The sequence below is a fragment of the Vulpes vulpes genome, chromosome 6, assembly GCF_048418805.1.
Source record: "Vulpes vulpes isolate BD-2025 chromosome 6, VulVul3, whole genome shotgun sequence".
Classification (NCBI taxonomy): domain Eukaryota; kingdom Metazoa; phylum Chordata; class Mammalia; order Carnivora; family Canidae; genus Vulpes; species Vulpes vulpes.
Genome location: NC_132785.1, coordinates 110740268 through 110752595, shown reverse-complemented (window position 1 = coordinate 110752595; position 12328 = coordinate 110740268). Strand labels below are relative to the sequence as shown.

The window sequence follows — 12328 nt, the reverse complement described above, 5'->3', positions numbered from 1 at the left end:
TTCTCGCAAGAGGATAGGAGAGGCCACAGAGAGGGGAAAGCCCAGGATGCCATTTCTGCCAGCAATAAGGTTTCTTGGCATTGTTTATCCCAGAGCCATCCCCACCTCGTCTTCCATCAGTGAGGGGAGCGGCAGCTTTGTACCAGTCTGCAGAAAGGAGACTAGATCAGGAATGCTGCTGAGAGGCAGGGATTCCTTCATGCCTCTACACTTACCTGGAATATAAACAAAACCTGTTTTTTTCCCCCTTGAATTCAGTATGTTCAAGGGAACTCATTAATACCAGCCACCCAATCAACAGTTTCCAGATATGTACGTTTTTTAAATTACGTTTATTTAGCGTATGTACACATAAAAGAGAAATCGCCCTCTGATCCCACCCAGCAGAAAACATGCACAAACCCAAGGTATATGTGGAGGGAAGGGGCCCCAGCCCCAAGTTAGTGGTTGGGATGGTGCAATCCTGGGAGTCCCAAGCCCCAGTCAGGAGAGGGCTGGCCCGAAGTAGCGGGCAGCCCCGCTGCTGCCAGCCCTAAAATAAGCGTGCGCCATAGCCAAAGGTCTGTTTGATGCCCTCAAAGTAGTACCGCTGCCAGCCCTGCCGCGTCCTCTCTTCCTCGGGGGCAGGGATGCCTCTGCCTTCCATGCACAGCTCAGTCTCTCCATTCTTGTCAAGGAAGGTCAAGGTGATGGTGGCAAAGTGCCCTGGAGAAAGGCAGAGAGGAAGGGGGGTTTCATTCAGATCCATGGTTTCCAATCAGGATTTGAGACAGGGGAAAAGAGAAGAGTTCTGGAGGGTAATAGCAATAAGCAAATAAATGTACTTACCTTCTGGCCAAGATTTAAACCTCCATTTCATCACAATAAGTTTCTCAGGGACCTAAAATATCAAAGAGTTCGGTCTGTACTGTGGACTACAACATACCCCATCCTGGTAGGGAGTGGCCATCTGCCTTCCCTACGGTATATCCTCTGTGCAATTCTACAACTTAGAGGCACAAAGCGGACCACTACTGGTGGCTTCTGCACCAATACCAGCTGTGGCTTCTCCTCTTACGCCCCAATTGGGTCCGGTCAGCTGTGCCCAAGTGACATTTCAGTGCTGCAAATGGAAAATCACTAGCCACCAACATATAGGACCCTCTTCCACAAAGAATTTCTTCAGGAAGAACTAATTTTACTCCACTAAGGGGAAAAAAATCAAGCAAGAGAATTCAACTACAACATTCTTTTGAAAATCAAAAACGAGTTTTTTTTTTTACTAACCGGAGAGATTAAATTTTACCTACAGAGCTGAAAAAAAAGAAGGAACGATACATTTCTTCTGACCAAAGACTACATCCGGGGTCTGGCGCCAGCAGGCACTCACCAGATCGGTGAACTCCCCAGAGACGTTGCCATCTACCAGGTGAAACTTCCCACCTCTGTCTGCTTCTAACATCGCAGGAGCATGGGTAAAGGCCTGAACGAGCTGTAGGGGGAAAAAGGAGGTACGAAGATGTCCTTCTTAGTGGGACCCAGGGACAAATGCCAGCAGATACCTGCACGCCTCGGCTCTCATTTCCAAAGGCACCATTTTGCCCAATTACCAGGTTCTATTCTGTTCCACTACAAAGAAGAGCCCCTACACAAGGCTCTGACTGGAGTGATGCTTTGTGAATCCAAGATGCCATTACTTCAGATCCATTCACTTTTCTAACAAGAATGCTTCCAGTGGTGCCCACTTAGACCACCCGAAACCAGTATATGGGAGGAAAAAGAAGGCATGTTCACTTTGATGAGGAGGTCCAACAGAAGGGTTTTTCCTTTGCCTCTGCCTCTACGAGGAAAACCTCACAGCTCCGCTTTTCAGTACCTGCTCTGCACAGAGGGGATGTGCCCACAACCCAAGTCACCTAGAACAGCAGATGCCCTGAGGCCTGAAGGACAAGATTATACTTACCTCTTGGGTGGTAAAGACTCTATAGAGCTCCTCTGGTGATGTCAGGAAGGTTTCTCTAAGGGTGATCTTACAAGTGGGGATTTTGACACCAACAGGTCTGGCCTGGGTTTTTGAAGGAGCAGACTTAGCCTGTGGAAGCGGCAGTGAGAAAGGTTTAGAGTGATGGGGAAACCTGCATTAACGTGGCTTCCAGGACAGGCATGTTATTCATCCTCACAAACTTCTTCGCCTCCAGGGCTAATTCTTCCAGGGGGTTGGAGGGAATATGTATGGATGTTTCAGTCATGAGGGGAACTTGCCCAGAATGTCCTCAATTCCCACTGAAATAATATTCTCGGTGAAGGAGGAGAGATACTGAACACTCCCACTGACCAAAGGACATGGCACATCATTTGGTATTTCTGAGGTACTTGTGTCTAATTTTCAGGAAAAAATGGTGCTTAAACAGCTGGAAGCAGCCACCTCCCCTCCGGAATTCCCTTCACTATGCTGACAAAGGGCAACAGAGCTGCAAACCAAGCACTGAGCCTGAACCACACAAATTCCACCTCCACAAAAAATATTTCCTCACCCTGTAAATGTGGTGAAATCAATCAATTTCCTGACAGGTGAAGGTAGTGATCTCACCCCAATACCTTCCTGAGACCTCTGGTATCAGAGGAGCAAATATCAACACCTCAGTTAGGAATAATACTGAAGACATATATAAAAACCAATCTGTTCACAAACTCCTCTAACTGGGGCGAAATGCAATGAAGAATCAAACTCTGAAGCCCCTGACAGTTTCCATTTGCACTAGGAGTCTGTTCTAAATGAATGAAAACCAGGTTACAGAAGGACAGACCAAGTAACTACATATCGAGGACTCTGTAAAAAGCACGATGGGCAGATCATATGTCGCTCTGGCTTGGAGGTTAAGGTCAGCGAGAGCGAGCACGCGCATGGAAATATCATTGACTTACCTTGCGCTCCTCAGTTTTCAGTGCTGGCTGCCCGGCTGGGTCTACTGACTCTCCATTCATTGTAGGCAAGATCATGCCCTGCGTGAACTCTGAAAAGATAAAAATCCCCGCTCCTGGAAGTTATTTCTTAGTTGCTGAGATTTGGGGCCTCTTTAGAGTTTGACAAACATGGCCATCTTACCCCAGAATGAGGTAATGACAAAGAAAGAAAGAGTCTATCTACTTCAGGCCTTTACCTCCGGCCTATGCCAGACAGGTATCTGAGTGTACGCTGTAGAATATGGAACGTTAAGGGTCATTTAAAACCCGACTCCATTAGAAGCATTACAACTTGTTAAATGTACATGAGGTCTACTATGGATAATAGCGAATGAACATAGTGGCACTTCCAATGACTTCAAGAATAGGGCAAGACACCCTTGGATGCAGATCTGTCCCCCTCCTCCATTCTGCCTCACCTCTGCAAAACAGCCACAACTAGTTCTGGCACCAGAGCACTTTGGTTCCCACCAAAAGAGGGATCACCCCTGACAGTCACTCTATGCACTCCAACACTAAGACCAGAACACACTGGCATAACTGGAATTCTAAGGGAGAGCTCAACTACCTGCAACCTAAAAACCCCCTAAGCGTCCCTGGAGAATGCCTATTAAAGATAGTCTAGGACTGTGCTCGAGCAGTGAGTCTGGGGATGCCAAGTCTTTAGATTAGCACAGTCCAACAGATATACAAGGTCAGCCTCAGAAAGAATTTTACATTTTCTACTAGCCACATTATAGCCATAAAACAAACAAACAAGTGAAGTTCATTTTATTAATATACTTAATCCAATATATCCAAAATATGTCAAGATTATCGTTATAAAAAGCTGTTGATATTTCACATTCTTTTTTTTTGTACCAAGTTTTCAAAACCCACTGTATTTTATACTCATGGCACAACTCAATTTGTACTAGCCGTATTTCAAGAGCTCAACAGTCAACAGATTATCAGGCAAGTCATCCCTACATCTTTCCCTTATTGAGTTTAAAGACTGACTTTGAGATGAATAAGCCCCCTCCCCCAAAATGTTCACTCATTTGGCAAACAAAGGACTATCGGATCCTTTAATCAGAGTCTGATGACCGGGGGTGGGGGGAACTACCTCCTCAAGGCATACATTACTACTCAAGGGATACCTGTTTTGAGGGTGCTGATGTAAATTCCCATTGCTTCTCTTAGAAGTTTCACCCCTTCTTCCTTCATTAAGGCCACGAGATTTGTGTCAGGCTCATCTTTGGCAAGGCTCACACTAATCTGAGTGAAAGATCAGAAGTAGGTGGTAAATAACTTGAGGGGCACCCACAATGTGGAATGTGGGTGCTGAGCAATCAGATAACTGCTGACATTTCCAAAGGAAATGTGTGAGGGTTGGGGTATCTTTCCAATCCCCATGAGTGTTCCTTCTCCAGTTCTCTCTGCCAAAGCCAAGGTGGCTAACGTTAGAACACATTACTAGCTGAAACAAAGTAATTAAATAAGCACAAGCTGTGCCGGAAGCTCCCAACAGCACCACAGACCTAGAAGATTATCTGCAGAATGAGGTTCTGAATGGTTGGACCCAGCCTGGGCTTTAATCTTGAAATCATTTTTCTCATCTGAGAAGAGGATATGGAAGACTCAGATGAAGAATTAAGAAGCACAAACCTCTACTTCATCCACACTGTTTTCATCAGATAAATTGGGGATCTCCACATGTCCCTTGTACTGCACTCCGGACTTAGAGGTACCTGTCAAAAGCAATGCAATGTCATTAGTCTCTCCCTCTGCAGACAAAGTCGGCTCTGGACGCCTAACTACTCCTCTGCTTATATTTCTTTCAAACTACTGAACTGACCCTCTTTATTCTAGAGAATGTCAGATACAATCAACCCTCCCCCAGTTCCCCAGAAGAAAGGTCTTCCCTCATTAGATCTGCGGGCCAGCTGTGTGATTACCGTACGGGACTAAGGGCTTTGCGGATGTGGCACTAGTGTGAATTCTGCCCAGGAGGATTCGGGTCAATAATCAAGGCAGTCAAAAAAAAAAAAAAAAAATCAAGGCAGTCAGTTCTGCTAGGATCCTTGTTCTGAAAATACAAACTTGTTCCCATGCGACTGACCTACTAGAGAACAATCTGATCACAGCATGAATTCCACGCTTCCTAACATAAGACTTCTTCCATGAGAAACACTAGGCACACACACAGAACTACACCCAGCTGAAAGGAGCCGGACAGGAATACACAAGACAGGATCTCCTCAAACACTTCTCTCCCAGCAACCTCTCAGTTCCCCATGTGTTCCGAGCCATGCCACCCACACTGGGGTCCGTAATGTTCCCTCTGATTTCATCAGTTGACCCTCCAAGCACCAATTCACAATAACCCACCTGCTGCAACCCTTCTGATGCCTGCTTTCACAAGTGAACTTCAGATCTTTTGCAAAGTAAAGCAGCACGTTTACTATATTATTCATGTATTTCTTCCCATATAACATGTAGAACTGTGCTATCAATTTTTACATTCCTAAATTTTAAAAACGTGTCACCAATGAAGGTTTTGGGTGTTGTGTCGTGTCCCTAACCCTATCTTCCCTATAAGCCCTGTGGTTTTGGTTGAGCAATTTTGCACAGTGTGGTGATTTTTAGAACACGTGGGCGACATTATAGCAGAACTGACTATATTTCAAAATTGACCAACAGGACATTTATTTATCTCCACTTCTTTTGACATCAGCTTCTCAATCTATAAAAAGAGGACCGGGCAAGAGGACACCTAAAGGTTCCTTTCACACTACTATATTTTAGTAGTTTTTTAAAAGGTCATGAACAGATAGATTTACTTTTCCCCTCTTTATTACCATTAACTTAAGAAATGCTCATTGAAGCACAAATCTCTTGTATGTTTTGCCCCCTACATGTACTCCTTTAGCTTTAGTGCCTTTTGAAATTCAGCCTCCCAACTCTCAGGACCATCCAGGTGGGGCACACACATGGCTCTAATTCTTTGCCAATGCCATCACAGAAGGGACATAAACGAGAGTAAAACTGCCCCAAATTATAGTCACATAAAAACTTCATTAGCATAATGGTCTACACTGGTAGAGTCACACTGGAGAAAGCAAAAAAAAAAAAAAAAATCCATACCCCAAAATTTCCTTTCCCACCTTTAAATCAATCATCCAAGAGATAAAAAGTTAGCTAGTGTGAGAGATGTTACCTCATTTAAAATGTCCTAACATATTTGTAGCTCAAAAATTCAGTGGCCCAACTGCCTCACTGATGGGGACTTGTGAGACCCACGGAGAGAAAAATGCATTTAGTGTTCATCCCCTAGGGGCAGAGAAATTTTGGCACCCAATACTGATTTCCTCAGGACTCCAAAGCAGCACTGTCTCCCTTCAAGAGTTCCCAACTCCCCCCCCAAACCATTCTCCCTGGTTCCTTAGCAAGTCAAGCAAAATGCAGTTAACTTTTGTCCTAACAGTCCAGCATAGACTTACCTGTCCAGTTTAGTTTGATGCTCCACTCATAAAAGAAGATAAGTTTGCCTTTGCGGTTGTTAATGGATGCCTCTCCATCAAGCTTATTTACTTCGGTCACCTCACATTTGCCTTCGTCATTTTGCACCTGCACTGCCAGGAACAGTGTTTTCAGCTTATCCGTGGACCAATTTGAGGCATCCCTCTCTGTCCTGCAAAACAGAAAATAAAGCTATGGAGCAGCAGCCAAATGGAAGAGACTGCTTGCTCTGTGCAAAAGAATTCAAGGCTACAAGAGGCGTGACAAATAGTTTGAAAAAAAAAAAAAAATCAGTCCCACTCTAGTTCGTCCACAAGCGTGTTACCCCCGTTTTAGGAAGACAAGGACTCCCATATGGTCAACAAAGACAACCACGGCTGCGTGGAATGGTTACAAATCAAATGGAAAATGATGCCTTCCATCCTCAGCATGATGCTGTAGGGTCAGTATGTGACACTTCAACACGGCGCCCCCGTTTGACCAAATGGAAAACTGTGACCATCTCGCTGAGGTCAGGAGCACAAGAGCGGGCGTAGAAAGCAGTATTTAACTCACAAGCCCAGTAAGTAATAAACCCATAATCTTGACCTCATTAGCGCAGCGGGCTGACCTGTCAAATTCAGGCGGTGCTAAAAATCCCCTACACGTTCCGTGTCCTCTAGGTGGCCGTGGAAGCAATGTTAAGTCCAGCACCCTTGTACGTTAAGAGGAGAGGAGGCAGGCTGGGATACAGAGAAAAAAAATCACACTCTGCCTCCCCATGTGCTTAACAGTAGAGAGACCAGCAGCAAGAAGAGCCGCCACAGGGTAAAGATACAGTAAAGACGGTGTGAACAAAGTTCAGGGGAGTGAAAAGATAAGGAAATAGTACTTTTAATGTCATAACGGAGAATAGGCTTTTGGTTACATTATAAGACCACGATTGCCCGGCAACCAGGGGCAGCCCCGGGAGTTACAACACAACCAAATGGAACAGTTCCGGGTGAGAGGCCGTGGCATCCTCAGCATCCCTGAGCTCTCAGCACCTACGGAACACGCTCCGAACCTTTGCCCTCTGGACTCGGGCAGCGGTCCCCTACGGCTGACTCCGAAGCTCACGCATAAGCCGCAAGACCGCAATTCCAGCCCACCGGCCTCGAGCCTAACACGGCGGCCCCCGACACAGTCCCGGGCGGCGTGGGTCTCCCCGACTCCTCCGGCCACGTGTGGGAAGCACGTCCCGGCTCGCGGCGGAGGCATGCATGGGCTAGGGGGTTACGTTCTCGTGTTCCTGGAAGCCCTCCTCTGGGCGCAGCCCTCCGCGTCGCCCCCTTGCCCTCCGAAGAGCGAAACAGAGGCAGGCGGTGGTGTGTGGAGGGGCCCGGGGCCACGGACCCCGTGCCGCGGCGAGGACCTCCCCTCGTGTCCCCGCAGGGCTGCCCCGGGCCCCAGCTTTGTTCCGACCGACGCTCCGGGGACCCGCACCCCCGGCTGGGCCGGGCCCTCCCGCGGCCTGGCCCGCTCGCTGGCCCTCACCAGTGCCAGTTGTTGACGTTGGTGGCGTCCGCCCGCTCCTCCACGATCCAGCGTGGGTCGCCTTCACCCCACTTGGCCATCGGCTCTCCTGTCGCACCGCCACCAGCGCCCGAGCAGCCGCAGCCACAGCCTCCGGACCGCCTGGTCCCAGCCGCCCGGCAGCGCCTGGAAACTACTAGAAGCGGCCGCAGAACCTCCTGGCTTGCTTTTCCCTCCACCCCCCGCCCCTCCCCGCCTTAACTTCCGGCTCCTCCTCACTCCCACCGGGTACTTCCGTTTCACCTCGTCGGATTTTACTTTGTGCCTGTTGGAGAGTTCTTTCAAGCTCCCTCGGGTCACCTCGAAAGGGGTCCGAAATGCAGCCGCTCACACAACCATTCATCACCCGTAAAGGCCACAAAGAACACGTCCCATTGTTCCCCGAGCCTCTGAATTGGCCCTCCTGAGCCTCATGGGAGTTGTAGTCTTGTTGAATAATCTGCTGGATAACCGCGGAAGGTCGCGCTAAAAGTAAAGGAAACGATTTAAGCGCGGAGCGCTGGGAGTTTGGGGAGTTGTAGTCAAGGAGCCCTGTGTCACGTCCAGAACCGAGCGTGACGGTGGAGACGGAAAAACTACAATTTCCAGCATGCCCTGCGGCCTCAGCCTTGACTCACGTTCCCTCCTTCCGCTCCACCCCGCGACTGCTCGCTTCCGCCTGTTTTCTATGCCGCTCAGTCTGGCTGGGAAGGGTGGTCCAGCGGCGGGAGAGTCTGACGCCGTCCCGAAAGGGTGGGCTCGGTGTGGAAGAGGTGAGGGTGTCCCAAGCCGTTTGGGCCGCGGGTCTAGCTGATTCCAGAGTCTCCGCAAACTTGTCCGTTCCCCCCTATGCTCTGGGGCGTCCCTAGACGCCTCCCCACCCGCCGCCCCGGCCTGACCCTTCCAGTCGGAGCGACCGAGTACGCTCGGGGTTGGGACTGTAAACGGATTCCAATCCAATCCAATCCAATGGACACTGGATTTTGAAGGATCATTCACTCTGCCAGCGATCCGCCGGGCTCCGGCTACTGCCGTAGACCCGTGGCTTCCCGGGCGGTCGCCCGGAGGCTCCTCCTCGGTTAACCCACATTCCCTGGGCTTGGTTCATGGCCTCACAGGGATAAGCCTGGCTCAGAAGTTAATAATTGGATCTGAGTCCCGGGAGCTGGTTTGTGAAGCAGCGAACGTGTCGGTCGTGGATTTTTTTTTTTTTTTTTTTTTTTTGGCCGCTGCCTGTTTTCCTTTGTTGTGTGCTTGGATTTGCTACCCCGTCTCGTGGGCTCCCAGTAAACAGGTGACGATAGGGACAAGCCTCTGCCGCGTACTTGGGATCATGTTGAAGCACCTCTTTCAGTCACTCTTATAATCGCACCCGGTCGTTGTAACTTCTAGAGCCGTCAGATCTTTATCTCCTTCCTTGGCACAGGTAAAGCAAGCTAGGTTCTGATGGGGCCTTCGCGGTACGCATTGGTGTCAAGTGTCACCCCTGCGGTTGCGTGATTTAAAAAGATTCCAGAAATTCTCTGGTGGATTACTGGGCTCGTTAGACACATCCTATGCTGGTTTGTAGATACTTACAGATATTTGTTTACCGCAGTGAAGCAATGACCTGCGTTAGTTTTTCCTAGAGTGAAACAGAGAAGGGCCGTGCGTGTCAGAGTGGAAGGGATCCGGCAGCCGGGAAACCTGGGTTATAGGAGCAATTAGCAAAGTGGTGCTGGTACCTAATCCTTTTGTGCCTCGTATTCCTCGTCAGTGAAATAGAGATGGAATCTGCCAGGCCCACGTTTGCAGAGCTGTTGTGAGGATGACCGAGCGCTCTAGAAGTTGGCATCTGTGCCGGGGACCTTTCTGTGCTCCATGCAGGTCTTGAGTGTTTGTGATAGCCACTCTCAGTATTTTGGTGTCAGATTAATTTTTTTTTTTTTTTAGATCTTTAGGATTGCTTATAAATATTACCTTTTTTCTAATTACCATGATACTTTATTATTAAAAATACTGAGCATTGATTTTGTGTCAGGCACTACACGCTCTACGTATATTAAGTAGTTTAAGCCTTAAAACAATTTTGTAAGGTAGGTGTCTATTGTTATGCCCATTTTACAGATAAGGAAACCAAGATGGAAAGGTGTCAGTAAAATTCCCCATACCAGAAAGAATTGACATTCAGTATTTACTTTTCTGCTAGGTGTTTCCTAAGTCCTCTTTCTTCTTCACTGCGGTCCTGTGAGGTAGGATGTCGTTTTCTCCAAGGTTTAGAAGTAAAATTATTTAAGCAGTTTGCTCAGAATTGGGAAACCAAGATTTTTTTTTTTTAATTTTTATTTATTTATGATAGTCACAGAGAGAGAGAGAGAGAGAGGCAGAGACACAGGCGGAGGGAGAAGCAGGCTCCATGCACCGGGAGCCTGATGTGGGATTTGATCCCGGGTCTCCAGGATCGCGCCCTGGGCCAAAGGCAGGCGCCAAACCACTGCGCCACCCAGGGATCCCGGAAACCAAGATTTGAATTCAAAGCTACCTGCTGTAAATAAAGCTTGTGCTTGTCCCACCGTGAGGGATGATTTCCTTGTATCTGCCAGCTTCACTTGGCTTTAAATATACAGAAGGATTTTTAAGTTACATCTGGGTTCAGTAGAAATCAATTAGTGATGTCTACCATGCGAAGGGATCAGATAGCAGAAAACTCCCACCATACCTTTCAATCCCTGTATCTCCTGAAGACAAAGGAGCCAGTAAGCGAGAGCACAGATGATTCCCTGGCTTACAGTGATTCGACTTACAATTTTTCAATTTTATGATAAGAAAGTGATACACATATACATATACTTTTTTTTTTTTTTTTAAAGTAGTCTCCAGGCCCAGTGTGGAGCTAACACGGGGCTTGAACTCACGACCCTGAGATGAGATCAAGAGATGGACCCTTAACCGACTGAGCCATCCAGGGACCCCAAAAGTGATACACATTCAATAGAAACCATAGTTTGAACTTTGAGTTTGGATCTTTTTCTGGGCTGGCAATATACAGCACAATACTCTTGTAGTGCTGGGCAGCAGCAGTGAGCCACAGTTCCTAGTCAGCCACATGATCACAAGGGTAAACAGCTGATACATTTAAATTATTCTGCACCCATGCAGTCATTGTTTTGTTTTTTGTTTTTTTTTAAGATTTTATTTATTTATTCATGAGAGAGAGAGAGGCAGAGACACAGGCAGGGGGAGAAGCAGGCTCCATGCAGGGAGCCTGACATGGGACTCCATCCTGGGTCTCCAGGATCAGGCCCTGGGCTAAAGGCAGCGCTAAACTGCTGAGCCACTCGGGCTGCCCAGTCATTCTGTTTTTCACTTTCAGTGCAGCAGTCAATAAATTACATGAGATATTCAATACTTTATTATGAAATAGGCTTTGTATTAGATGATTTTGCCCAACGATAGGCTGATGTAAATGTTCTGCGCACGTTTGAGGTAGGATAGACTAAGCTGTGCCGTTTAACATTTTCCGGGTAGGATATTTTCAACTTATGTTATATTTATTAGGATGTTAACCCCATTACAGGTGGAGGAGTATCTAGAGTATGTTAAGGGCCATCAGAAGCTTCAATGGGGACACTTGGGTGGCTTAGTCGGTTAAGTGACTGACTCATGATTTCGGTTCAGGTCATGAGATTAAGTCTCAAGTCAGAGAGAGATGAGAGCGTGATATTTGCCAGTTTTATTCATTGCAGTATTTCTGGAACCTAGAACAGTGCCTCCAAGGTGGCACTCAATATATGTTGAATAATACATGAATGCAGTTATCATCTGTTTTGTTGATGCTTTGATTGATCTTGTATATTCAGCAAAACTTGTGATGTGTCCTTATAACTCATGCTTGTTTTGTGCTATTACCCTTATATGTATCGATGCTAAATACTCCAGTTCTGTTGTAGGGTCCTTCAGAAGAGGGACTGTGTCTTGCATTTTGTAAACATCCCTCAACACCTGAGAGAGTGTCTTGAACAGAGTAGGTGTTCTAGGAATGAATGACTCCTTGTGGGTAATTAGAGGATCAGAACTCTGGTTTGATCAGTTGGAGACCCAATGATCTGATTTTATGAGACAGATTTAGTATTTGCTTTCTCAGCTTCTTTTAAATATCTCCAATTACTGCAGGATGGGGTGGGAGGCAGAGTTTGTGGTGAAGGAACCTAAAGCTTTTGGAGCTCTTTTGAAAGCAGTCCAGGAAAGGACAAATACATGTCTTATTCTCGCTCTAGATGAATCGGACAAAGGGTGACGAAGAAGAGTATTGGAACAGCTCCAAGTTCAAGGCTTTCACCTTTGATGATGAAGATGATGAGCTCTCACAGGT

At 47.1% G+C, this 12328-nt stretch overlaps 2 protein-coding genes across 3 annotated transcripts in view; one reads left to right on the top strand and one right to left on the bottom strand.

Moving 5' to 3' along the window:
- Positions 1-313: 313 nt before the first annotated feature.
- On the bottom strand, positions 314-8489 carry AHSA1 (activator of HSP90 ATPase activity 1). Its single transcript, XM_025996430.2, has 9 exons — positions 7960-8489; positions 6426-6616; positions 4591-4673; positions 4083-4200; positions 2905-2993; positions 1943-2071; positions 1370-1471; positions 829-880; positions 314-705 (listed from the first exon to the last, which is right to left on the bottom strand). The coding sequence occupies exons 1-9, from the start codon at positions 8037-8039 to the stop codon at positions 533-535; spliced, it is 1017 nt and encodes a 338-aa protein (XP_025852215.1). The 5' UTR covers positions 8040-8489; the 3' UTR covers positions 314-532.
- Positions 8490-8621: 132 nt separating this feature from the next.
- Positions 8622-12328, top strand: part of VIPAS39 (VPS33B interacting protein, apical-basolateral polarity regulator, spe-39 homolog) — a 28229-nt gene continuing 24522 nt past the window's right edge. The window contains exons 1-2 of one of the 2 annotated variants that reach the window (XM_025996428.2): positions 8622-8750; positions 12234-12326. In XM_025996428.2, coding sequence (XP_025852213.1) covers positions 12234-12326 — 93 coding nt within the window. In that variant the 5' untranslated portion in view covers positions 8622-8750. Of the gene's footprint in view, positions 9404-12233; positions 12327-12328 lie in introns of both variants that reach the window. The other variant, XM_025996429.2, reaches the window with a different exon arrangement.